The following is a 26,442-nucleotide window of genomic DNA, read 5'->3' as shown; positions in this document are numbered from 1 at the left end:
GGAATTCTGTACTACTATGTACGTGGAGAATTCACGCCTCCCACAGAATGTTTTTTCCGGCAGAAAATACATTCTGCAGTCACGCCTTTTGCCCACTAGGGGCTTCTGTGGCACCAGAACAGAGGGCAGCAGCTCCCAAGTGGGAGCAGCCAGCTGCAGATAGGGAGGAGAAAAGGCTGCATTCCTCACAGTTCCCTGCCCATGGAACCAGATGAGGATGGCATGGGATATGGGGGGAGGATGGACAGCGTGGGGCACCTGGAGCTGCTGGGGGGGGGAGGGGAATCACAGATTGGGGCTCAGAAGGGCTAGTGGAGTGCACAGAGACACATGGGGACAGGGAGGGAGGTGCAGGGACACATGGGGATGGAGGGAGGAGGGGTGGCTGAGTGAGGGTGAAGGGCCACATGGGGATGGGGATAGATGTACCTGACAGAGAGGCTAAGGGTCAGCTAGAGTCTGCATGGGGAAGACTCCCCAACAATCACCCTCCCCCCCAAAAAAACAACAACCCAAAACAAAAAACAAAAAAACAAATTAGTTCCACATCTCTCCCACCCACACTGAACAACCCTCCAGGTTCACTGCCTGGCTCCTTCCCAGCAATTATTTCCCTTCTCCCTCAGCTACTCCATTTCCTCCGACTCCCCCAAGCCTTTGCACTTCTTCTGAGGGGTGCAGGAAATTAGATTCTGTATTGTAGTTTAAATGAATTATTATTCAAAGTTCTGTATTAATATGCCTAGTAAGGAATCTATTTGTCAAAACACGTTTCCTGAATTTTTTTTTGGTATCTGTATTATTACCAATATACTTGCTGACAGGAATTTTGAAATAAATTGTGAAAATATTTGAAACTGGGGTGATGATATTGTGTTATTTTGACAAATAAAATATTCAGAATTTTAAAATAATGTGTGCAGAATTTAATTTTTTGGTGCAGAATTCCCCCAGGAATAACGCTCAAACCGTCTAATAGCCAGGACACCAACTGAAACGTATTACCCATCCTAAAAGCCATTATGGCTCCTCCATCTTCCCTGCCCCCACATAATGTAATAATAGAAGTGACTGTAGCACGAATCATTTTCTGGGGATTAGGAACTGCATTTCCTAAGTGGCCAGTCCCTTACAAACTGGACCATCAACACTAAAATCATTAGAATTAAAATCAAACTAGAGCTATAAAAATTAACTAGATCTATTCACTCCTTACTTCTGCCTGAAAAGCCTTGACTGACTTTAATCACAAATGTTATCTGAGGTCTTAAGAGATGTTCCCTTTGGTAAACTCAAATTGAAATGTAGCTTATGTAAACAAGAGAACACTCAGTTATTTAGTGGTAAGTCATAAGCTTTTGTTATTTTTAGACTAATTTTTGGGCTCAGTCCTATAATCCTTACGCAAACAGTCCTACTGCCCATATTGCTACATAGCAAAAATAGAGATAGCATGACCACAAGAGCAAAGAGTTTACCGGTATATGAGGTTCCGCAATGTCCTTCTCAAAGAATTGAGGGAATTCGTTAACAATGTATTTTGCAGCATTTTTCCCAGACTCCTTGGACAACGAAAATAAACGCTGTATAGGAAGGAAAGGGGATAAGTCTGTTTCTTTACAATACCTAAATGGTTGAATGATAAAGAGGATAACCTTCTAGAACAATGAATCCTTGGAGGGATTAAGTACCTCATGCCTCCCCCAGAGCATGAACACTTCTTAAGGACAGGAGAACACTCCTTTGCTATCTCACTATCTCAGCTGCTAAGCCCATTCTCTCCCTCCCCACCCCAAATCTCACATTGACTACAGCAGCCTTCTCCCCTCTGACTTCACTTCTCCAATCTTCACTCTCAAATCACATCAGTCCCTATCCTAATCTTTATAGGATTCCAGTCACATCAAATTCAAGCTCCTCGGCTTCACTTTCAAGGTCTCATTTAATTTTGCTCTCACCTATGTTCCTTCTAGTTGCCTTCCCTTTTATTGCACTCCTTCCAATTCTGTCACTCCCCGCTCTTGACTTTATGCCTTCTATCTGCTGCCCTCCATGCTGGAGATAACCCAGCTGCTGCTCTGCAAGTACCCTCTTGCTCTCTCAAAGATTCCTTCCTCTCAACACTGTTCTTTCCACACACTTCATTATACCATGGCTATTCTGTGTAAGACTGTAAGCTCTTACAAGTTGGGACAATTAGTTTCTTATGGTATATAGAGCAACACCTACATTTACAATTCTGTACAGATGTTTTAGCTCACTTTTTTTTTTTTAATTTTTACTAAATTGCAAGTTTATACTGTATTGCAAGAATCAGCTCTAGAGACAGTATTTAAAGTCAGTAACCATTACACATAAACACGATCTGTGCAAAGGCCTTTATTCCTCAACGAAAGCCACATATCAGCAAAGAGCCTGGCAGTGCAGGCCAGTGGATAAGGCATTAAACCGAAGAAACAGTAGCAGTTCTGAAAGTGGAAAGGGAGAAGGCAGCCAAATGCCTAGAGGGGGGGGTCTGAGCCTGTTTGGTGGTGTTGCCCCTGAGCCTGCCCAGAAGAACCTTATAAGCAATAGGAGACCAGAAATACTGAAAGAAAAAATATTCTGAACACGTTTAAAGAATGATCAGAAACTTTATTTCCTTTTTCAATTAAAAAAACCCCAAGCTGCCGACTGTCCCCTTAATATCTGGGGGTAGAGGTCGTCAAAGTTTCAAAATGGAATACTTACAGCGTCAAAATAGTTTCTAGGGATAAGGTAGGGGTCATCTTGAAACATATAATGTGCAGCTGTAGGATCCTACAGAAAGGAAAAGGCAGAATTTAAAAAGTTTTAGACAGGTGTATTGTAGATATATCTTATTTCATCTCTGAAATTAAGGGACTGTCAGCGGGTCTAGTGCAACCACCTCTCCACCACATTTTAAAGAGGAATATATTTATGTAGCAAAAAATTCACTAGTTTGAAATGTAGCCATGTGTTGGTTTGGGAATAAATGATTAAACAGTTGTTCAGAGGTACGTAATAGGTATACATAGATTATTAATACAGTTATCACATTAGATGGGGACCTAAATAACTAAGATACTAAGGGCATCCTGCAAAGCAGCAAGTGCCTTAATTGCCACAGAAATGAATGGGACCCAAGGGCTCTTAACACCTTGCAAGGTTGGGCTATTAATTTCAGGAATCAACGAACATTAACATTAACTTCTCCAGCGCATCATCAGAGATCTACAACCTATCCTGAAAGATGATCCTTTACTCTCACAGATCTTGGGAGACAGACCTGTCCTCGCTTACAGACAACCCCCCCCAACCTAAAGCAAATACTCACCAGCAACCACACATCACTGAACAAAACCACTGACCCAGGAACCTATCCTTGTAACAAAGCCCAATGCCAACTCTGTCCACATATCTATTCAAGTGACATCATCATAGGACCTAATCACATCAGCCATACCATCAGGGGCTCGTTCACCTGCACATCTACCAATGTGATATATGCCATCATGTGCCAGCAATGCCCCTCTGCCATGTACATTGGCCAAACCGGACAGTCTCTACGCAAAAGAATTAATGGACACAAATCTGACATCAGGAATCATAATACTCAAAAACCAGTGGGAGAACACTTTAACCTGTCTGGTCATTCAATGACAGACCTGCGGGTGGTTATATTACAACAGAAAAACTTCAAAAACAGACTCCAACGAGAGACTGCTGAGCTGGAATTGATATGCAAACTAGACACAATCAACAAAGGATTGAATAAGGACTGGGAATGGCTGAGCCATTACAAACATTGAATCTCTCTCTCCTTGTAAGTATTCTCACACTTCTTATCAAACTGTCTGTACTGGGCTACCTTGATTATCACTTCAAAAAAAAATTTTTTTTTTCCCCCTCTTACTTAATCGGTCTCTCAGGTATGCATCCGAAGAAGTGGGCTGTAGTCCACGAAAGCTTATGCTCTAATAAATTTGTTAGTCTCTAAGGTGCCACAAGTACTCCTGTTCTATTAACTTCTCTAGGACTCTATGATCCTGTGACTCTCAGAATCTTGATTTAGAAGATTTCTGGTCTTTAATCCATAATGATTTTTAAACAGGCTCATTTGCCACAGTCGTTAGAGTGAAAACCAAGGGCCTGATTCTCTGCTACCAGCACCTTGCATAATGAATGTAAAACTCTACCAAATCAGATGCTGGCATTTTAAATACGCTTCGCACTCACGCTGCATGGATGAAAATGGCTGCACAATGTGCATGGCAACCGAGAATTAGGCTCTTATGGTCCACAGTGTATGCACAATATGTCCCCCATTCTTTAACAGTTCAACACTGGTCTGACACATTATCTTAATATACTACAGAGCAACAGCTCCAGACAGTTTATTCATATAAGACTCAAGGTGCTGAATGATGCAGCAAGTTTGTGTTCAGATGCCAATTAGGATCCCATTTTTCACTTATGATCGTGGCAGGTATATGAAAGGTCTCCAGAATGCAGGTCTAATGTATTAAAAAGCAGCACTACACAGTTCCACAAGATGGATTATAACCTAAGAAGGTACTTACCTTGTTTACTGTATATGCAAGAGTTTGAAGAACTGCTAGTTTATCCCTAAATTTAAGAAACTTACATTAATAGCATGCAACAGGCTTTCAACATCAATTCATATCATGTATTAACTTTTTGTCCTGTACTAGATGAATTGGGAGTCTCAGGGAATCAGGATTTTAAGAAAAATTGCACTGTCAAGTATAATGATACTCTAAATATTCTAATCCTGTTTAAAATACATCATTTTCTCTTGGGACATGGAAGGAAGGAGGGGAACGAAAGCTTGACTGATGAAGTGGAGTTGAACCACTTAATTCAATAACCTATTATATATATACTTAATTAGTATGAAATCATTGCAGCTAACACAATTAAGACTTTATAAAAACGGAGTCTGTATATGTTTTTTCACCCCCCTCATGCCATACGCATTAGCTGGGAGAGAACTGGGGGGAGATGGGAAAGGGAGAGAATGTTATCTCTGGAAGCCTCAAATCACAGAAACCAATTCTTGTGCTGACTGAGGGCTGGATGTAGCATCCTATTCTGTAACTTTTGGGCTGATTGAAAGAAATATAATTGACAGTGTCAAGAGCTGCTCCTTTCCATAATGCTCCCAGGCCTTGCAAATTCAAGGATCCAAACTCAAATGCTTCACAGGTAGCATGCTGAACTGACATTCAATTGCTAAGCAAACCCATCCATATTGGTTTGCCTCCAATATCTCACTTCTAGATCTACAGTATAACTAGTAAGACTCACTCTGCACTCAAGCTAGCTCCCCTCCATGGATCAACTAGCAACAATAAGAATGGAGTGGGGTACACCCAATACCATATCTTCAGCACCCCCTCCACAATAATCCATTCTCCAAGATTTTAGAAATACAAGCTTCCTCCTGCTTTTATTTCATCTGCTCCAGTTATGCAAAAGTTTATTTTAGCTATTTTGAAATGTGTCTCAACATAAGCAATATCCCCAAAAATCAGTAAGATTTGGTGGCTAGTAAACATGGTCTTTAAGTAAGAAAGAAACAAAAGTACTGAAACAGAGGTTCTTTAAAGTGGTCTCTTAAAGAAAAGTTAGGGGTGGCTTCCTGGAGACAGAGCCCTTCATTCAATTTCCCCATTGACTTTCTCCCTCACTCCACAATACACAAAACTGAAATTTATTTACTGTTAGCATACACAAAAGTGTAGAGGGCAGATGTCAGGAAAACTCTGAGGGCCCCAACTGGGAGGGAGAAAAGCAAGAGATGAGATATTAACACTCACCAAGTTTTCTTTCTTGGAAGAACAATTTCTTCTTCAGTAACTTTAAGAAGAAATATTGATCATAATACTGTTAGACTTGATATATGAGACTGGCATTTCTGCAACTACAACCAAACTCTTGATTATTCTAAGCTGCTAAAAGTCAAAAATAGCAGTCCTGATTTTTAAGATGGGGAATTCTGAACGTAATAAGTTTTAAATTCCTCTTTAGGTGCCTTGTTTATTTTAACTACATAACAGAGTACATTTTGCAGAGCTGAAAAAATGAACTATATAATTAAGATACTGTACCTCCTGGGTCAGCTTCAGTCTTCTGAAGTGATGCACTTCCTGAACAATGCCTACAGACACCAAACATGGCCGTGAGGGTTTTGAGTATCAGCATACACATTAATATGTATTGCAAAAATGGATTTGCAGAATTCTGGACTGCAAGCAACTAGACCATTAACAAATGCAGGTCACTGGCAATCCTACACAATATTGCCAACTCTGGGGTTTTATCACAAGCCTCGTGATATACGTTGTTTTTCTTAAAGCCCCAGCTCCTGGAATCAGGTGATCACAAGAGAACCTCTAGCCAAGTTTCTAAAGAAAAGCTTGAAAATGTGAATTCTAAAGGTTCCAAAAATGGAAGGCAAATTTAAAAAATAAATTTGCAGGATTTTGCCCCTCCCCTCCATGTTTTTGAATACTTGCACTACATGCACAAACACAAAGCTTTGTGTTGGAAGCTGGAACTAGGCTGAATGCTTATATATATCAGGTCTTTTTCAAAGAGCTCACAGGATGTAGATGGATTCAGAAATGAGTGTACAACACCTCTACGTACTGTGCAGCCTACAGATAGGTAGTCATTTTGCGCTGAATTTAGATGTGGTTTGCTCTCTAGAGCACATAGAGAATGCCCTTTAACACACGCCTCTCTTTTGTTCACTTTGGTATTCATGTCAATCTAAATTAAGAGTAATTTGTACTGAAATCTATTTGCTCCTATGGAACAAACAGGCTTAAACTTTGTATTAGCCTGTGCCCCCAAACTTTGCTACAGCTCTGGGGCTGGTGTACACTACAAGACTAAACATTGGCCTTGAGCCTGTGCAAAGCATGAACCGACATGTACCTCACTGCAGGACCAGGGATTTGTGTTTCAACTGTGTTGTGGGACAACCAACCAAGTGATCGTTTTGTAACCAGGTCTCTCAACGCTGCTGTTAAAAAAACCCGCCCCAATATAGCTTTTTTCCTTTCCCCGTCTCTCTTGTCTGTTAGATTGTAACTAAGGTCTCTGGGGTGGTGAGTGTAACAACAGCACAAACCGGAACAGGGGCCATTTAAAAATAAGTCAGCAACTGGCTGGCTCCCGAGAACCGCTACTGAAAATCGTGTAAGTGCTCATGCAGCCAGGGCAGACCCCGCCCCGGGCAGCTGAACCCCCCACGCCAATGGAGGCAGAGCCCCTGCACTCCAGGGAAGGGCGGACAATCGGGCTGGAGCCCAACAGACAATTTAACCTCAACGGGGTTCTAAAGCCAGTCCCCATAACCCCATCCCCTGCAGGGCAGCCGCACGCCACAACGGCCACTGCGCACGCGCGGTTTCCCTATCCGTTCCCGGAGCACAAGCATGAATTCCACATGGCTAGAACGCACCGTGAAGGGCGACTCCGTTGCGCAGGCGCAGCGCTCACTAGCTCTAAGTGCGCAGGCGCTGGCCTCATCGCCTCAGCACCTTGCCTGCCCACCCGCGTTACCGGCTCTTTCAGCCCAATGCAAGCGGAGCTGCTCCCCAGCCCGCCCCCCGCTCCTACCTGCTGCCCTCTCCCTTCCCCGCGCCAGGCAGCCGTACGCTGCAGCGTCCGCTCAATAGTATCACTTGCTGCCAGGAGCCGTGCCGCAACCATCGTCCCGCCATCTTAGCGGCCCGCCCGGGGGATGCCGGGAAGCAGGGGCGGTACCATTTGCCTCTGGGAGGAGGCGGGAGATCCCCTTCTCCAGGAAGTGGAGTTGGTATCGTCCAGTGACGGCCCCTCCCCCGGAGTGCGGGCACGCCGTTGGGGGCCGCGTGGTGCTCGTGGCGTAGTGGCTCCCTGTTGAGGGAGTCTCTGGTGCTGGAGCGGGAGGAGGGAGCGGCTTGAGCGCTCACCATGGGGCCGCCCAGAGAGGTGCCGTGGCGGCGGCTGACCGGTATTTCCTTCGGGATGTACACGGCCGAGGAGATCAGGTGAGGACCGGAGCCTGGAGAGCCCCCGCGGGAACTACCACTCCCAGCATGCCTTGCGCCGCCAAGCGGCCAGAACCCCATGGACTCTTGGCGCATGTCATGCTGGGGCATGTAGTCCCTGTGTGGGACATCGTCCGTTGTGCTGGGGTCTCAGCTCAGCGTGGCGGTGGGGGGCGGTGTAAGGGGGTCTCACCCCCTGGTCTGCAGGGAGCCGGGCCGGCGCCCTTCTACCTGCCCCCCTCTTGGAGCCCAGCGCAGCATGGGTGCGGGGGATTGGAGAAGGGGCTGGGGCAGCCCAGGTCGGTGGGAGGGGTGAATCATAGAAATATGAGGGTTGGAAGGGACCTCAGGAGGCCATCTAGTCCAACCCCCTGCTCAAAGCAGGGACAATCCCCAGACAGATTTTTGCCCCAGATCCCTAAATGGCCCCCTCAAGGATTGAACTCTCAACCCTGGGCCAGATGAGGCTGGGGGACAAAGAGGCTGCCAACCTGGAAGAGGGAGGGGGGTGGGGGGAGACAGGGGAAGGGGTGTCCTATGCCGTAGAATGGGAGCTAAAGTGGAGAGGAGAACCCTAGCCTGGGTGGGAGTGGGGCGGAGGCCCTCCGCTGTGGTGAAAGGGAGAAGAGGACCTGGTGTGTGCTTCCAGGAGGGAGGGTACTTCAGCCAACTGGGGAGGGAGAGCTGCTGTCATGTGCTGCCGGGGAGCAGACTTGTAGTTATTAAAGATGGTACTTTCGGTAAGAATAGGAGTATTCCCTTGGGTGTTGTGACTAGCTTTCCTGACATCCCTGCCACTGTTGGTGGTGCAGTGGTTGGAACCTTTGAGGAAAAGTTTTATGTAGATATGGCCCTGTAACTGGATATACAGATTTCCGAGGGGTAGCCGTGTTAGTCTGTATCAGTAAAAAGCAACAGAGAGTCCTGTGGCACCTTTAAGACTAACAGATGTATTGGAGCATAAGCTTTCGTGGGTGAATGCCCACTTCGTCGGATGTTATTGAGTCTCCAGGGAGAGTGAAGTACTCTCCTACTGGTTTTTTAATGTTACAATTCTTGAGGTCTGATTTGTGTCCATTTATTCTTCTGCATAGAGACTGTCCGGTTTGGCCAGTGTATATGGTAGAGGAGCATTGCTGGCACATGATGGCATATATCACATTGATAGATGTGCAGATGAACGAGCTCTTGATGGTGTGGCTGATGTGGTTGGGTCATATGATGGTGTGACTGGAATAGATATGTGGACAGAGTTGGCAATGGGGTTTATTGCAGGGCTTGGTTCCTGGGTTGGTGTTTCTGTGGTGTGGTGTGTAGTTGCTGGTGAGTATTTGCTTCAGGTTGGGGGGGCTGTCTATAAGCGAGGACTGTCCTGTCTCCCAAGGTCTGTGAGAGTGGGGGATTGTCTTCAGGATAGGTTGTAGATCCTTGATGATGTGCTGGAGAGGTTTTAGTTGGGGGCTGTAGGTGATGGCTAGTGGCATTCTGTTACTTTCTTTGTTCTCTGTAGTAGGTACTCTTAACCTTCTTGTCATCATCTTATACCTGCTTACTGTATTTTCTACTTCATGCATCTGATGAAGTGGGTTATAACCCACAAAAGCTTATGCCCAAAGAAATTGGTTAGTCTCTAAGGTGCCACAAGGGCTCCTCATATTTTTGGGGGGTATACATAGGAAACAAGTGAAATTGAGTATACACAAAGTGCTAGCAAATGAAAAAAATAAACGGGGAGGAAGAAGATGTGATCCTTTTCCTTAACCTTTTTGCTGTTACTTGTAACACCCAAGCATATACAAAGTTAACAATATCTGCCATCATACATGTAACTTTTTGTTTTTCTTTCATCTTTAGGAAACTAAGTGTAAAAGCCATAACCAACCCTCGTTACCTAGATAACGTGGGCAACCCAGCAGTAAATGGACTGTATGATTTGTCTTTGGGACCACCTGATGCCAAAGAAGTGTGTACTACTTGTATGCAGGACTTCAACAACTGCCCAGGACACCTAGGCCACATAGATCTGCCACTGACTGTTTACAATCCTCTATTTTTTGATGTACGTATATGCTGTTGAGAATTTGTTAATGTTGTAGACTAGTCTTCACTGGCTAGTAGTCTAGGTTCTTTCATAGCTAGTGATTTTTGAAGAATATTAAGGATTCAGTAGGTAGTGATACAGGGAAATCCTCCTCTGGTGAAGGGTCTTCTATCAAAAGGACTTGATTTTAAACATATATTCACTGTAATAGTCAAATGATTCCTCCCTCCCTTTCCCACTTGCTATTGCCATGCCTTCACTTACAGTGAGAAACGTCTGTAGTAAGACTAGCCAAACTTTTTTTCACCTAATAGAAGAAATTGTAATAAAATGAGGAGACAAGGGTCACACCCTACCTTGTAGTAGAAATGTCTGCACCCACCCTCCTTGCTTAGCCAGAGAACAGGTAGAGAAGATTAATATAGTAGAACTAATTTATGGTGGAATGAAATTTCAGCTTAAGCAGAGTGAGGTTTTACTATAAGAGGAGTGAAAGTCCATTGAAATGTACTTAAACCATTCAGACTTTCACTCCAGTTCACTGTAACAAATTCACTGCAAGCAGATGTCATTTTATTTATGAGTAAGGCTAAGATTGTCATGGGTATTTTTAGTAAAAGTCATGGACCGGTCATGGGCAATAAACAAAAATTCACAGCCCCATGATCTGTCCATGATTTGAACTATATACCCCTGACAAAATCTGGAGGGCTCTGGGGATGCCCGCAAGGGTGGGGCGCTCTGGGGCATGTGCTGGAGGATGGGGGGGCGGGGATGCAGGGTGCCCGCTGGTGCTCCGGGGGTGGGGTGGGGAACAGACTGTGGGGTGGTTGCTGGTTCTCCGGGGGGAGGGACTCCAGGACGCCTGCTGGTGCTCCGGGCAGTGCCGGGGGAGGGACGGGACTCCGGGGCTCCCACTGGTGTTCTGGTGGGGAGAGATGGGACTCTGGGGCGCCCGCTGGTGCTCAGGTGGGACGGGAGGAGGAGGGGGGGTTTGGGCAGCCCTAAGGTCAGTTGCACTTGCCGGCTGCAGAAGCCATGGAGGTCCTGGAAAGTCGCAGAATCCATGACTTCTGTGACCTCCGTGACAGTCTCGCAGCCTTATTTATGAGGTATTGAGAACGTAATACTTGAATGGTGCCATTTAGTGTAAGATGTGCCTTGGTTAAACACAATTTGATGACTGAAACAAATTAGTAATAATACTTCAGTTTAGCATTTAATTCATATTGCTTATTATCCAAAGATCTCAAAGGCCTTTACAGACACTAAGGGCTCGCCTACACTTGGAAATTTATTTAAATAGGTATTGTGGAGTAAGAGTAATCACACGGGCTGATACCAAATCACTAGTCCAAAATTCTGGAATAGGTGTTTAGGTAAATATTCAAGTGAAGGAAAGCCCTAAGAGCTACATCCTGCAATATTCTGAGTGCCTGAAGAGAGATGCTGAACTCCTGTTGATTTCAGTAGTGCTTGCGGGCACTCCATGCGTGCCTGATCCTGGGAAGTGCTGTCCATGCCCGAAGTCTCACATCTCTAACATGCTGCAGCTAATTCAAAATCAGTGGGTGGCTATTTTCCCCAGACTAACTCTTATAAATATTAAAAGGTCCTTCACTTTGAGCCTCAACAGCTGTTTTGAAGCAGGATGCTACCTCTTGATGCCTCTTTCTCCTTGATCAGGGCATAGAGTCTCAGATGCCATGGCGAGGGGTATGGTATATGAACCTGAATAGAAATAAAATGAAACAGTTCTGCTGTTCTCCGGGATGTGGAGGGAGAAGCTGGCTCTTATTGGTGGGCTCAGGGCCTCAAGGAAACACTTCACTGTTTGAAAGCATTGGAAGCTAGAGACTTTCTGTATTGCTGACAAGTAACTTCAGTCTTCTAAATAACACTGGCATTTTCCTTAAAACGAGTCAGCTTCCCTCCAGTAGTTCTATTTTCCACACCATTAAATCTACCAGACTGATTTTTCTTTTCTTTTCAGAAATTATACCTTCTGATCCGAGGTTCTTGTTTAAACTGTCACTTGCTGACCTGTACTCGAGCTGTGGTTCACCTATTGCTTAGCCAGCTGAAGGTCTTGGAGAAGGGGTTGCTTCATGCGGTCTGTGATCTTGAGGCCATCCTGAATAGGGTAGGTATCCTCCTGTTTGAGTTTGCAGCATTGTAAAGGTGTGATGATGCTAATTTCCTCTTTCTCTGTCTTTCAGTTTTTGGATGAAAACACAGATGCATCTGGTTTAGACATTGAAGAAGAGTTAAATCGTCATGCGAATGAAATATTACAAAATAATCAGCTAGGAGATGAGTGCTCACATGTGAGTAGAATAAGTGATCTTTCTTGGAATCTCAGGCTTGCCATGTGTGTACCTCCTTTAAATAAGTAGCTTGGTTAGGTATCTCCAGATTTTATCCCAAAATTGTGAATTCGGCTGCTTTAGAGGAAAAAAAGGTGACTTGTGGCCAAGTGTTTATAGTGGAGCTGCCATTGGATCCATAAGAGGATAAGATAACTTAGCACTATCCCAAAAGAGAGTTGTTTATGGTGTGTGTGTGTGCGTGTGTCGTTTTGTATGTACGTGTGAAGGGAAATAATTCAATAGTGCTTTGAGAATAATTATGTAAATGAGATTAAACTAACAGTCATCAAAGCCATCTTGCAAATATTATGTACTTGAGGCTGTAGCAGGTCCTTTTTAAGAAGTCAAGAATATTTTGCATGTATCTAAATATCTTCGGATAGCCTATGTGAACAAGCCACGGAATAGCTATAATTAGGTAAAGTAATTTGCCTACAATGTTTCTTTCTTGAGTTTGTCACTTGTTCCATGTGAGAGGAATGTTGCTATAATGAAGCTCTTAAGCATTCGTATGACAACAAAAATCCTTTGGCATGAAAAATCTGCAGATTCTGAAGATATGCTGCCGCTTCACAGATTTTTCTGTTTTCTACACAATTTAAGCTTTCACTCAAAATTTGTAGTTTCTGACTGCAAAGAACCACTAGCGTAGTCTTGGGTTTAGACTTAAACAGTGAAACTAGCAGTAACGGAAATGTTGACACCCCACTGCTTGTCAGCCTCAGTAGGGGGTGGGGGATAACTGCAAAGCCTTATTGTGACAGTTAAAATGCTAACACATTGTCTATTTCTGAGGACAGATGTATTCTCCTACCAGTTCTACTTATAGGATACTTACAGGTGCCTTATCCTGCAATCCTGCTGCATGTCGGACTCCCGTTGACAGCAGTGTAAGTTCTCACAGAGGACTTTATATGATCAGGTTACATAACATGGTAAAAACACCCGTACTCTGTCTACACTAGCGTTTCTGCATCAGCATAGCAGTGCTGGGGCTAAGGCAGTAGGGGGAAGACATTTCAAAAATCTAATGTCAACACTACCTTAAGTCCTAGATTTAATTTCCTGTCCCATTCTCTAAGCCACCAGGTACCAGGAGCACTTTTAAGACAAGACACATGCACACAGTCTCAGTTAGGTGTCAGGCAGCGTCTTCCATCAGTCAGTGATCCCTCTGGCCAAAATGTATCCAACAATTTATTCTTGTCTGAAAGATTGTTAGCCACATATAGGGTGGATTAAAAAAGTCTGGGGAATCTTTGGGTCTCTGGAGAATTTGGGAGAATCTCAGTTGAAGAGGAAATTAAGGTGATTAAGGCATGAATGTAATCAATAAAGGCAAATTTAATTAATTGCTATTATTCAGCATTAGAAATAAAATTTGTTTTGTGTGTGTACTTCTTAAATTGTAGCTTTTATTTTCACTATGTCATTTTTAAGGTTTTGGGTTTTGTTTTATTTTTCTCCCTTCTAGGTAAAAAATGTGTGTGAGTGTAGGAGTAAACTGATTGCACAGTTTTGGAAACTGCATATGACTTCAAAGAGATGCCCAAACTGCAAGTAAGTATGACTGTGTGCAGAGAAAGCAAGTAGCCTTGTGGATTTATATTGTGTAATGTAAATAGTCATTTGAACACTGCAAACCATTACACTGACTTTTGTTTTTCCTATTTTTCTTCAAGATCTAGAAGATCACTGGTACGGAAAGAGCACAATAGCAAATTGACAGTAACCTACCCCACTGTGGTACAGCAGAAGTCTGGCAAAGAGGCCATCTTGGAGGAACCAGCAAGTAAAATATCTATCTATTTGTTCTGTGCAAATAGTAGTATAATATTTGTATTTTTCAACTTACTTAAGGTCCACAGATCAACTACAATGGGCACTTCAGCATGCTTGCAACTCAGGGGCATAGCCAGACCTAAAAGTTTCCTCCAGTTTTCTCTGCTTAACCAGCCCACCCTGCTGCAGAGAAAACACCAGTACTCTGTCTGAGGAAAATTACAGCTTTTTATTTCAAATATCTGACTTATAAGTCAGCTCAATAATTTGGCTTTGCTTTCTGAGTTGCTGTAGCGACTGGCACCCCTGCTGTGATTTCAGGGAGAGAGCTAGCCTGAGAAAGCACAAACATCCACCAGCTGTAACTCAGTGATTCATCAATGTCTTGGAGCTCTCTTCCTTCCATAGACACCAGTCTTCTCTGGTCATAACAAGCAACATGTCCCTGGGATTTTATAAACAAACTAGGAAGAAAATGATAATCCCACAGAGAAAATAAACTCTCATCATGGGAAGAGCAGTTTCCTATCTCTGTATGCACTGTACATCAGAGATGAACATCAAGGCAGAATGGTTTACAAGACAGAAGCTGGATTAAGCAGAGTGGAACCTGCACCTGGAGGTATCTTCACTCATTAGTCAATTTGGTGGGCTGCTGATTGACCTCTTTGCATCTGCAATAAAGCATCTTGTTGTCTCTCCACATGTGAGGACCAGGGATGTGAAGTGACAGTGTTCTAAAGCTGGCAATGGCCTCTGCTGTATGTCTTTCCTCTACTCCTTAGGACCAAAGACAAGGATAAAAGGATATCAGTGATATTGTTTTTGTGCTGTTTAGGCTGAAGAGACTGATTCTCAGCCCTGATTAGCCTAGCATTGGACCTCCTGATACTTTTCTCACAGAGGAGGTCTATTATTGAAAGACTGATCCTTTGTCCAGGTTTAAAATGGATTTGGTGATTAATCCTTTCTTAGACACTAAAAGGATGTCAACAGACATCTTATTCTACTGACTGATGCAAAGACCTGGATTTAACTACCATGATAAAATAAGTGAAAGTACCTTGACTTTCTTCCAAGGGGTTGTAATGTGGGTGGATGAGTGTCAAAGCTCTGCATTGTTGTTCTCTGCATGTTCAAGAGTGTGTGTTATTGTGGGGTGTTTTTTGCAATTCCCAACATTAAACGTTTCCTTTGGGTGACTACTCAGATTTCACTCCTACAAGGTCATAGAGCACAACTTTGAGACCTCATTTTGGTCCTTATGCCATCAGTTAAACCCCTGTGGATGATATTGTTGTACTTTCTAACCATTAAAGTAGCTGCTACCTTTAATCGGATGAGTTTCCAAATTTTAGAACTTTCTCTGAGATGCAGTATTGTACTTCTAGGTCAGACAAGTAGTCCTCACATTCTTCATAGCATTCATTCTCAAAGCATATTCAAGAAATATGCTTCCTTCTATTAGCCTTCAAAGGCCAGTCTTTAAGAGCCCAGACAATTCCATGGCAGAGAAGTCTTATATCTCCTGTAATGAGGTGGGCTAGGTGGCCATATAAATTCACCAAATTCTACCTATTGGTCATCCAGTCGTTAGACAATGATATTTTTGGCAGAAGTCATTTCCAGGCCTTAGTGCCTTTGTAGGGGAAAGATAGAGAGAATCTAACATGTCTTGGTTCTGGATATCAGTGTTTAAAGAACGATCTTGCCTTCCGTCCCAGGAGGCACACTGCTGTGAAGATCTCATTGTAACTGATCTGTGGGTCTCAGTATGAAGAAAAATATGTGAGCTTACTGAATATGTCCTCTTTTTGAGTAACAAGGTCCATGCTTCTGGCACACCCTGGAGACAAAGGAATCAGTCATCCATAATAGAAAGAGAAATGGACATCCTAAGATGCAGGTTTAATTTATTTGGGGGAAATTATCCCTATGCTCAACAGTAGGAGAAAGTATTGTTTAATTTCTTTCCCCACTGTATAGTTAACACAGTCTCTAGGAGGTAAGATGGAATTCTGGCTGTAGAAGCTGTCACAATTGAAGGGACCTTTTGGAGCCAGGGCATTCATTCCCTTGCTGCCAGTGACTGACAGATCCTGGTTCTGCCCAAAGCAGGCAAGCAATCTGTAGCTCTATTGTACCAGATCTGTGGATTTATTACTTGAAGACAGGAAATATTTCATGTGAAATCGGATACATTTTCCCTATGGTAAATTTTTTCCTGTTTAACTAATCTGGACCTCTACACATCTCCAAATCTATATATGTCAAACTTGGCTTTCATTGTTTCAGTTCTGTTGACTGTGACCAGCAGCAGGACTGTCATATCATGCATATTTTAATTTTACTTATTGGAGAAGCAGTTGGTTTACTTGACTTGATTTCCCCAGAACATAGGTTGCATTAATAAAGTGCTGTCATTTGCAGATGACAGCAAATGGTGCTCAGTCAGTTGTGTTTTCTGTTGATTTGCTCCTTTCCATTCCTTTAACTGGAAACAGAAGTTGACTTTTTCACAATTACTATCCAAAGGGAATATATCAAAATATTTTTTTTTCACCCCTCAGTTATAGATGAAACTCAGTTGGGGAAAAGAGGGTACTTGACACCCATCACTGCCAAAGACCACATTGTGGCTCTGTGGAAGAACGAAGGTAACTATTGTTAGACCAAAACTACTTCAGATTTCTCAATGCTTATATGTTGTACCCTATCCCCTACCTTTCATATTTGTTTCTTTAGCTTATCAGGGCAGATATTGTTTCTTTACTTTGTACAGTGCCCAGCATAATGATCCAAATTGGGGATTAAATTAAAATCTGTATCATAATACATATGCAGAAATAAGATTATACAGGCGACCTAAATTCTGGTATTTCTTTGGTTTACAACCTAAATGTTCTCTTATTATAGAGTTTTTTTGTTTGTTTGTTTTGTTTTTGTATGGAATACAGGTCTAGTATATATTGTATACACAATGAGACCAAGTGGCGTGGGGGAGTGGAACATAATATCCTGTGAAACATCATTGACATTTGCTCATATGGCTCTTTGGAGAGATGTGGAAAACCAAATAGGATATTGCTAAGCGATAGGCTAATTCGAAGTGTTTTCAGTTGGCTGTTTGGTAATACAGAACCTCCTGCCCCCTTATAGCAAGTAATAGGAACCCAAGGACATGCGTATATAAAACGAAACCTTGAAGGTTATAATAGCGTAAGGACAAGAAATAACAGACGAGTCAATAATTTAAGTTGTCTGTGTGGTGGAAGCCATTGATATTTAGCATTTGGTCTTGATGTTTAATCCAGTTAAATGCCATTAGTCCATCACCAAATGCAGTTGTGAGTTTGAATGCCTAGAGTACAGCAGACCTAATTCAAGTTTTATCTCTTCTCTGATTGTACTACTTAGGTTTCTTTTTAAATCACCTCTTCTCTGGTCTGGAGGTTGGTGAGAATTCAGGATTCAGCCCTGATATGTTCTTTCTAGATCTCCTTGTGGTTCCACCTTCAAGGTAACAAAACTTCTTGTGAAACTTAATAGAAATTAGTTATTAGCACATACTGTTTGCAAAAGTCAGAAATGCAGACTCCTAGGGTATAGGTACTGCTCTGTTACAATGTTAGAAGAGCAATGTAATTGTAAGTGGAGTGATCTTTCAGCATGACAGTGTTGCCTGTAAAGGTTGCAAGGGAACTGTTAGTTCACATTGCTATTTCTAATGCAATGAAGATGGCGGGGGGAAGAGCAGGAGGTTGTTTCTGTTGGCTTTATCCCTGTATAATAAGTACAACCTGCCTTAGGTATCGTCCTGTGAATCGTCTTGGAGACCAGATGTTTACAAATGGTCAAACTGTGAACTTGCAGGCTGTCATGAAAGATGTCCAATTAATAAGGAAGCTTCTGGCTTTCATGGCTCAAGAACAAAGTCAACCAATAAAGCTTGTAGAGAATGAAATCCAGAAGGTAAGAGCTGCTGCATACCCGAGTATCCAAAGTGAAAAAATAATGTAAAAGTCAAGAAGACTCTCATTAAAACTGCTCTAATAAAGATCGAAGAGTGGGTCAGCAGGCCATTTATGACTGGAAAGGGTCTCTACCTGGCTGGGCTTGTGTGGTATTGTCCCAAGGAGGCCTGCTGCAAGGGAAAAGCAGTTTGCTCACAGACTTCTATTGTTGATTTTTCCGCATTTATTAATAAAGCGAATGTTTGGTGTGTATGAGAGAGAATGGGCCACTAGTTCACTGGGTTGGTACGGCACAGACCACCAAAGTAGAAGTTTCTGCCATGCTGCTCTGAACATACATCATTGCTGAGATGCAGGAAGTGGGATTACCATTGTGGGTAAGGGGCAATTTAGCTTCTGAGGCGTAGCAGTGCCAGTTGTGGGTACTGCCCCTTAGTAGCTAGGCTGGCATCCGCTAATTCACACAGGCCACAAAATAGCAGTTAGTTCAGGGGTGGGCAAACTTTTTGGCCTGAGGGCCACATTGGCATTGAGAAACTGTATGGAGGGCCGGGTAGGGAAGGCTGTGACTCCCCAAACAGTCTGGCCCCCGCCCCCTATCCGCCCCCTCCCACTTATCTCCCCCTTCAGGACTCCCGACCCATCCAACTCCCCCTGCTCCTTGTCCCCTGACCGCCCCCTTCTGGAACCCCTGCCCCAACCGCCCCCTGACTGCCCCGCCCCCAAACAGGCCCCCCGGAACCCCACCCCCTATCCAACCCCACCACTCCCTGTCCCATGACTGCCCCCCCGGGACTCCCACACCTATCCAACTGCCCCCGAGACCCTCTGCCTCTTATCCAACCTCCCCGTCCCCTTACCATGCTGCTCAGAACAGCAGGAGCTCGCCACCTGGCTGGAGCCAGCCACGCCACCTGCGCTGCCTGACAGGAACGGCGGGCCAGAGCAATGGCGGTGTGGCGTGCTGAGGCTGCAGAGGAGAGGGGACGGGACGGGGGCTAGCCTCCCTGGCCGGGAGCTCAGGGGCCGGGCAGGACAGTCCTACAGGCTGTAGTTTGCCCACCTCTGAGTTAGTTGGTAACAATGTTCAGTCACTGCTGACCTAAGTTGTTTTCACATGGGTGAACTAGAAGTGGAAAGCGCCATATCCAGTCATCAACCCTCTGAAACATCCAGACCCACGTCATTTCCCAGTTGGATCATGTTGAGAGCTGCAAGGGGAATGCTGGGGAAGCCCTGTACCGATGATTTCTGAATTTAACATGTGAGCCACTTTAGCTGCAAGCCGGGTATGCCCAACACATGCATAGGAACTTTTCTTGCCCAGATTTAAGTGCTCTCCTTTATAGTTGCACTCCTGACTGTGGAGTGGCATCCAAATATTTTACTTCCATTATTATGATTTATATTTTTTTAACATTTAGATTGAGGTAGCACTTACAGGCTTTAACTAGGTCAGTCCCTGTTATGCTAGGTGCTGTACAAACATATGGTAAATTACAGTCCTGGGTCTCTGTCAAACATGTTCTGTGTTTCTCATCCTCAGGTAAGAAACTCTTGCACCTTTTAGCTGGGAGAGGAACTTCCCAATTCCAGTTTGAAACATGCTAAACCTAAAAAAAAAAAGTAGGACTAGAAATAAACTGTAATCCAGTTGAGTGCCCCTCTCCTGGTATATAGTCCAGGCTTGCTGTATGTTATGAGCTCTGATGCTTGGCATCAGCTAAACTAAATACTCCTTTTGATTTACATTCATTGCAATAACATCCTTGAAGGCATTGTAAATTACTTTAATCACTGAGTTTCACCACTAGGTGGAGCTGCATCTTCAGCTATTTGAAACTGCTTGAGGTAGTCATGTAATTAACTGTGTTTGGAAATTGTCCGTGGCACAGACTGTAATACCTCATGAAAAAAATGGCATAGGGTTTTTAATGATTGTGAGAAATTAGGATCTTGGATTATTTTTATCTAAAAGAGGGTGGCTCCTAGCACTTTGTTGGGTCACTCACTCAATGCTGACTCAGATGGGAAACTGCCATTTATTTGATTACCAACTATTGAATCCCTATTGCCGTGTGTTACCTATTGTTTTCCTTGGAAGTCTCCTATCCAGGGGCTAACGAGGCCTGACCTGGTTTAATTTTTGAGGTTTCAGAACAGTATGTTGAAATAATCTAAAAGTAACATTTATCTTGTTAGTGATTTCATTGGGTTTCTTAGCTTTAATCAGATGGACAAAAATGAGTGATGTTTCATCTGTGATTTCCTTTGAGAGCTTAATGCTATAAACACAAGGCTGGTAAAACAGGAATTGAATTTTTTAAATCCGGGTTCTCCTACATTTCTACAGGTGACAGATGAGCCGTTGGAATCACTGGATCGTTCAGTCCTGGCTATGATCTCAGGACAGAGCACTGCAGATAAACTGTACAACATTTGGATTCGTCTTCAGAGCCATGTCAATATTGTGTTCGACAGTGACATGGACAAATTAATGACAGAAAAATACCCTGGTATCCGTCAGGTGAGTCTCAAGGAAGTCTCAAACAGACTTCACTAGACTTTGTGTGGTAAGAGACAGCTATAGAGAGAAGCACGAAGGGAATAAGTATGAAAAGTGAAGTAGTTGTGTTTAATTTGTAGGCATTTCCATGGCACTCATCACTATAGTATCTAGTGTGTTTGACTGACTCGTTGGATACTTTGATACAGTATATTTGTAACATCTGCATTTTTTTGTCTTATCATTCTTTTAATTTCTACTTTCAAAGATACTGGAGAAAAAGGAAGGACTGTTCCGCAAGCACATGATGGGAAAACGTGTGGATTACGCTGCTCGGTCAGTCATTTGCCCTGACATGTACATTGCTACCAATGAGATTGGTATTCCTATGGTAAGGGAAAATAAAGTATTATGTTTGTTAGGACAACCCTGTAGGTGGGATTGCAGTGTAGCATATTTGACAATGTAGTTACCAATTTGAAATTTTGTATATTCACTGGCTGATCCAGTCTCTTACCCCACATCCCCTCATTCTCACAGTATCTCCATAGTCCTGCAAAGCGGATCTCCCTTACGTGTAATCTGACGGTTACATCTGTGTTAATAAAAAGATAGTTGAAGACCAGAAAATTTGCCAGTTGTTATACTAAATATTGCCTCTGAGAAAGAGATTGGAAGGAGAAAGGTCTGAATTTGGGTCATGGGAGCTTGACAACCACTGAACATTTTAAGTAGAGCTTGGCTCCCATTTTCCTATCCCTGGTCTTTGCATGTTGCATTTTGTAACATCACAGCAGCCTGTGCCAAGCTTTAGGTAGATGTAGTGTGCTGAGTCATTGGTGCAAAGCTGCCTTAATTCCTTCCCTACTGACTTGCAGTTTCCTCCCAAAGAGAGAACTGCACTTAAGGGAAGCTCTTGCTGGCACTTCTGAAGACCTGCAAGTTCTGCTAATGATGGTGGCTGGAATTCTCAGCCTGTGCAACAAGGCCTATAGGGACGTGTTACTGTGATTTTGTTAATTTTTTTTTTTTTTTACTTCAGTCACGTTTCCCTTGCTCCTGCTTGTGGAGTTTAATTAGCTTAGAGACTTGGGCTGTTCTCATAACATCAACTTTTCCATTTCACTGTCTAAGACTCATGGATCTGTGACTGATGCATTTTTTTTCTTTTGTCATCAGCTGTTTGCTTTTGGAAAATAAAATCATGATTTCTGTTCTTATATATAACCAGTTAATGGATTTTTCTACTTGTCTTCAGGGGGAACACAACAGAGAAGGAACAAATTTTCCCATTTATCATAGTGAAACCACAAAGAAGAGACAGAAATATATTTGTTAGAAGTGAAAATTCTTGAATATGGCAATTATCACAGTTTTGGGGTCATTGCCCCTGCATGCCACCTTTGGGGTCCTCTCTAGGGGCACCCAGTCAGGACTTCAGACCTTCAGCTGTCACCTGATTGTGGGCAGGGACCTTTGTGCCCACTCCCTTCTGAACAGTGTTTTTAAAGCTGCACAGCGCCCTGCTGTACACTGATATCCCCAGCAAGTCAGTCTGCCTAAAGGCCAACTCCTATGGGTTGCTTTCTCTCCCTGGGCTATGAACAGTGTATTGCCAGCACGTAGAAGTTACCACACAACTGTGACTCAGCAGAGTACATTTATTCTTAACAGAGGAAAGCACATAGATGTATAACAAATATATATATTTTTTATACAATGTTTCCTACACACATACACCAGAAATCGCCCATATTTCACATGGGGAGTCTGGTAGGCCCACACCCCTTCCAGCACTGCAGCAAGAGGCAAAGCCTTTCCTTGGACAGAAGGTCCTGTCCATTTGCTGAACTGAAAGGAAGACCACAAGTTAGTTCAAGCTCATCCTTTTTATACAAGAATCCCTGTATTTGTTTCCCTAGTCTCTGAGAAACAGCCTGAACCACCAAGAGGTGGTGCTTCTCCAGACTTGTTCACTATCACAGGGGTAATCGGTCTCCACTGGTTTTAGTTCCAGCAAGGAGTTATAACTCTTCAGATGGATGTTAGGAAAAACTTTTTCACTAGGAGGGTGGTGAAGCACTGGAATGGGTTATCAAGGGAGGTGGTGGAATCTCCTTCCTAAGAGGTTTTTTAAGATCAGGCTTGACAAAGCCCTGGCTGGGATGATTTAGTTGGGATTAGGCCCTGCTTTGAGCAGGCGGTTGGACTAGATGACCTCCTGAGGTCCCTTCCAACCCTGATATTCTATGATTCCTCATAGAGAAGAACGCAACGCTATATAAACCATTTATAAAGTAAATACAATGGTCCCCAAAGATACTGCATGGGGTTGCAGTTTCTGTCACTGATATTTCTGGATTTCAGTTTTCTTCTTAGTTTACATTCATGTGTGGTTCTAGAGTTGTCATTCTGAGTCACTAGTACCATTTTAAGCCTAAATCCAGCAACCAGTTACTTTGTTTTGCAGTGACTGATATGTGGCAAGGGAAAAAATTACTTAGTTTGATTTACTAGAGCTGAAAGAAGATTATAAATAAATGGTTTATTTAGAAGGCTACTGATACTTGTAAAAAAAATGTCCTGATATAAGGAGATTTAAAACAAAACTTAAATTAAAAAGTCATATGTTGGATCTGTCCTCATGCCTTTTGGTAAATCAAAGATCCTATATCCTAGATTGTAAGAGATGGTAACAGTATTGTGGGGCCTGAAGGGTGGGTGTGGATTATAGGAGAAATGGCTGGGTTACACCTCATCTTTCTTCCAAGTGCCCAGCACCTTTTGGAAATAAAAACTCAGCTGTCTGTCGACTGGCTGCTGTTCAGCAGTGCCATGTTCATTGATCATTGTGCCTGTTTTTCTTCCCGGTTAGGTATTTGCGACCAAACTGACTTACCCTCAGCCAGTAACTCCGTGGAATGTCAAAGAACTGAGGCAGGCTGTCCTAAACGGTCCAAATGTTCACCCCGGTGCCTCCATGGTCGTTAATGAAGACGGGTCACGTACGGTGTTGAGTGCGACCAACCAGACCCAGAGGGAAGCCATAGCTAAACAGCTCCTCACTCCTTCCACTGGAGCCCCAAAACCAGGAATGAAAATTGTGAGTACTATGCAAACCCAACCCAGCAGGGTAAAGAGTTTTTTGGAGATGGGGGCTGTTGAAGCCGGTTACAAAGTGAAGCTGGACCAATGTTCCAGGTACCTCACCTTTTCCTCTGGTGGCTAGAGAAGCTCATGTGGATGTCTGAGGAGAAATGAACAACTTCTAGGTGCAGGGAATTTTTCTTTCCTGCATTTCACTTGAATTCTTGGTGTTTGCATGACTTCCCAATCCTGTAAAGGTAACGAATGCTGCTTCTCTTGGAGGTCTGGGCGGATTTAGCTAGCGAAATACGGTTTCTTTTAGCCATGAAACTTTGGTTTTTTTTCATCCTTTTCTTTGTTATACTTTAATATTATTGTCAAGATACCATGCTGACAATCCTGACAACTGTAGTTCTGCATACCCATTTAATACACCTCTACCCCAATATAACGCTGTCCTCCGGAGCCAAAAAATCTTGCCGCGTTATAGGTGAAACTGCATTATATCGAACTTGCTTTGATCCGCCGGAGTGCGCAGCCCCTCTCCGCCCCCCACCCCCCGGAGCACTGCTTTACCGCACTCTATCCAAATTCACGTTCTATCGGGTCGCGTTATATTGGGGTAGAGGTGTATTTAGCGTTTCAGTGGGTCCAGTTAGCTCAAAGCCCTTCATAGACCTAAAATAAACCTTCACCATGTTATGAAGTAGGGTGAATAAAAACCTGATTTAAAAAAAATCAAATATCAGATTTATTTTATTTAAATCAAATACAGTTTTCTTTTTAAAAATAAACCTGTTTAAAATTAAATTTGAAATTGGCAGCCTAAAAATCTAAACTTACTATAAGCTATTAAAATAAATTAAATACATTTTTAAAATGCTGCTTCATTTAAATAAATTAAAAATGCTGCATATATGAGTTCTCAAATTTTTAATGGGTTAAAGGGTGCTGCTTTTTAAAATCTATATATAAAATCAGAGGGAAACCATCTTTATCTTTTAGTTCAACTCAAGCTTTATAAATATATCGTGTCTTGTATTGCACTATTTTCAATCTTTACAGTTGAGCAAATGCTGATACTTATATTTGGAAAAAACGTAAATACTTCATATTCCGTACTTTTGGTTTCAGTGTAGTGAGTCAGGTTCAGAGAGAATATTTCCTTAATTTGAACTAGTTCGTTCAAAGTTGAGAAACCACTTAGGAGTTGAGAGAACCTGGTTTTATCATGTTTAGGAGGTAGCTGCCTGATCAGCATCTGGCCCCCATTCCTCAGCTACTCTGCTTTTCCCTCGATCACTTTTCTCTTTAAAGGGGCTATGTCATGAACAGGGTGTGACTGGCCATGATCCCTACTACCCTTCTAAGAGAACAGACCACCCTGATATAACCCCATCTGCATCATTAGGCAGCTGAGTACCTTTGAAAATCTGGCCCATGGTGACCGGGGAACAATCCATCAATTTCCTAGCTACAGTTAATACTACTTTTGTTTAGTAAATCAGTTTAAAATGCCAAATATGTTTTGATAAACCTTTTTCTTATGTATCCAGCACATTTAAGTTAGCTTATTTAAATAATAAAAACAATTTTAAAAAGTTGTTTTTGTACTTTCGTAATTGAATTAAAATTAAGAATCTGAATAAATGTATGCTAAGCTATATAACTGCTTAAATACATTTTGTGTGGGTATAACATATCCTCCTGGTTAGCACAAAGAAGTACCAAATTCAGTGTAGAGGCTACGTTTGGTTGCAACATGTTTGGTTGGCATAACCATTACATGAGAATGAATCTTTCTTTAGGAAAATAACTGAAAGGTACAAATTCAAAATAAGATTTCCTGTTTGCTGGATTAAATGATTAAATCGCTAATTTTAAAGTACCTTTTGATTTAAATCTTTCCATCCTGCTGTGAAGTCAGTATTTATCCCCGTTTTCAAGATGGGGAAACCTGTGGCACAAGGAGATAATAAGCCTCGTCAGAGGAGGGTCGCTTTCAGAGCAGGAATTCTTAGCTCCCAACCCAAAGCTCCACTTTCTACATTTCAGGTTACTGTTACATAAATGTGATGTTTGAACTGTTGCCTCTGATGTCTCATCTCCCCTCTGATATGCAATCCTGTAACTGATGTTCATGCTCTTTTCAGAAGAAAACTTGCAGATGGAGAAAGGTAGCTGCTGTTAGCACCTATACTGAAATGGGAGACAAATATTTGAACAGGGTACATCATATCTGCCAATATTTCCAGGAGATGGCTTTCACGCCTGAGTATCAAAACCAGCATTTTCTTTGACCCCTCAGATTTTACCTTTGGCATGTTTTGAAATTGGCTCTTTGCTGCTGTGTTGGAAGTGGCAAAAGAGCACCTGTGAATTGGGGCCTGAAAATTAAGCTGTCTCAACATTAGCTGAATAGCTTATTCGACTGAAGCTATGAAAGACTGAAAAGAGGGTCACCACATCTATATTAAAAAGTCTTCTATCCTAAATAGAGTTGGGGACTCACAGTATACCATTGTTTGGGGACTTGTATTATGGAATGGTGCTCTTAATTCATGAAAGGCCTTAAGATTCTGAGAGCTCGTATAATGTTCTTGAACATAGAGGTTTT

General features: G+C 42.8%; 2 protein-coding genes across 2 annotated transcripts in view; one reads left to right on the top strand and one right to left on the bottom strand.

Moving 5' to 3' along the window:
* PTCD3 (pentatricopeptide repeat domain 3) overlaps positions 1–7,779 on the bottom strand; it is a 33,642-nt gene extending 25,863 nt beyond the window's left edge. The window contains exons 1-6 of the mRNA XM_034771364.1: positions 7,654–7,779; positions 6,135–6,184; positions 5,844–5,883; positions 4,584–4,629; positions 2,731–2,799; positions 1,479–1,583 (exon numbers count right to left, since the gene is read on the bottom strand). Coding sequence (XP_034627255.1) covers positions 1,479–1,583; positions 2,731–2,799; positions 4,584–4,629; positions 5,844–5,883; positions 6,135–6,184; positions 7,654–7,757 — 414 coding nt within the window. The 5' untranslated portion in view covers positions 7,758–7,779. The remainder of the gene's footprint in view (positions 1–1,478; positions 1,584–2,730; positions 2,800–4,583; positions 4,630–5,843; positions 5,884–6,134; positions 6,185–7,653) is intronic.
* A 93-nt stretch (positions 7,780–7,872) lies between these two features.
* POLR1A (RNA polymerase I subunit A) overlaps positions 7,873–26,442 on the top strand; it is a 53,138-nt gene continuing 34,568 nt past the window's right edge. Inside the window, exons 1-12 of the mRNA XM_034771360.1 lie at positions 7,873–8,066; positions 9,921–10,125; positions 12,101–12,250; positions 12,327–12,434; positions 13,951–14,036; positions 14,159–14,268; positions 16,829–16,915; positions 17,676–17,778; positions 18,068–18,230; positions 20,586–20,759; positions 21,007–21,129; positions 23,614–23,841. Coding sequence (XP_034627251.1) covers positions 7,990–8,066; positions 9,921–10,125; positions 12,101–12,250; positions 12,327–12,434; positions 13,951–14,036; positions 14,159–14,268; positions 16,829–16,915; positions 17,676–17,778; positions 18,068–18,230; positions 20,586–20,759; positions 21,007–21,129; positions 23,614–23,841 — 1,614 coding nt within the window. The 5' untranslated portion in view covers positions 7,873–7,989. The remainder of the gene's footprint in view (positions 8,067–9,920; positions 10,126–12,100; positions 12,251–12,326; positions 12,435–13,950; positions 14,037–14,158; positions 14,269–16,828; positions 16,916–17,675; positions 17,779–18,067; positions 18,231–20,585; positions 20,760–21,006; positions 21,130–23,613; positions 23,842–26,442) is intronic.

The sequence above is a fragment of the Trachemys scripta genome, chromosome 5 (genome assembly GCF_013100865.1).
Source record: "Trachemys scripta elegans isolate TJP31775 chromosome 5, CAS_Tse_1.0, whole genome shotgun sequence".
Lineage (NCBI taxonomy): Eukaryota > Metazoa > Chordata > Testudines > Emydidae > Trachemys > Trachemys scripta.
This window is presented reverse-complemented; position numbering and strand designations above follow the sequence as displayed.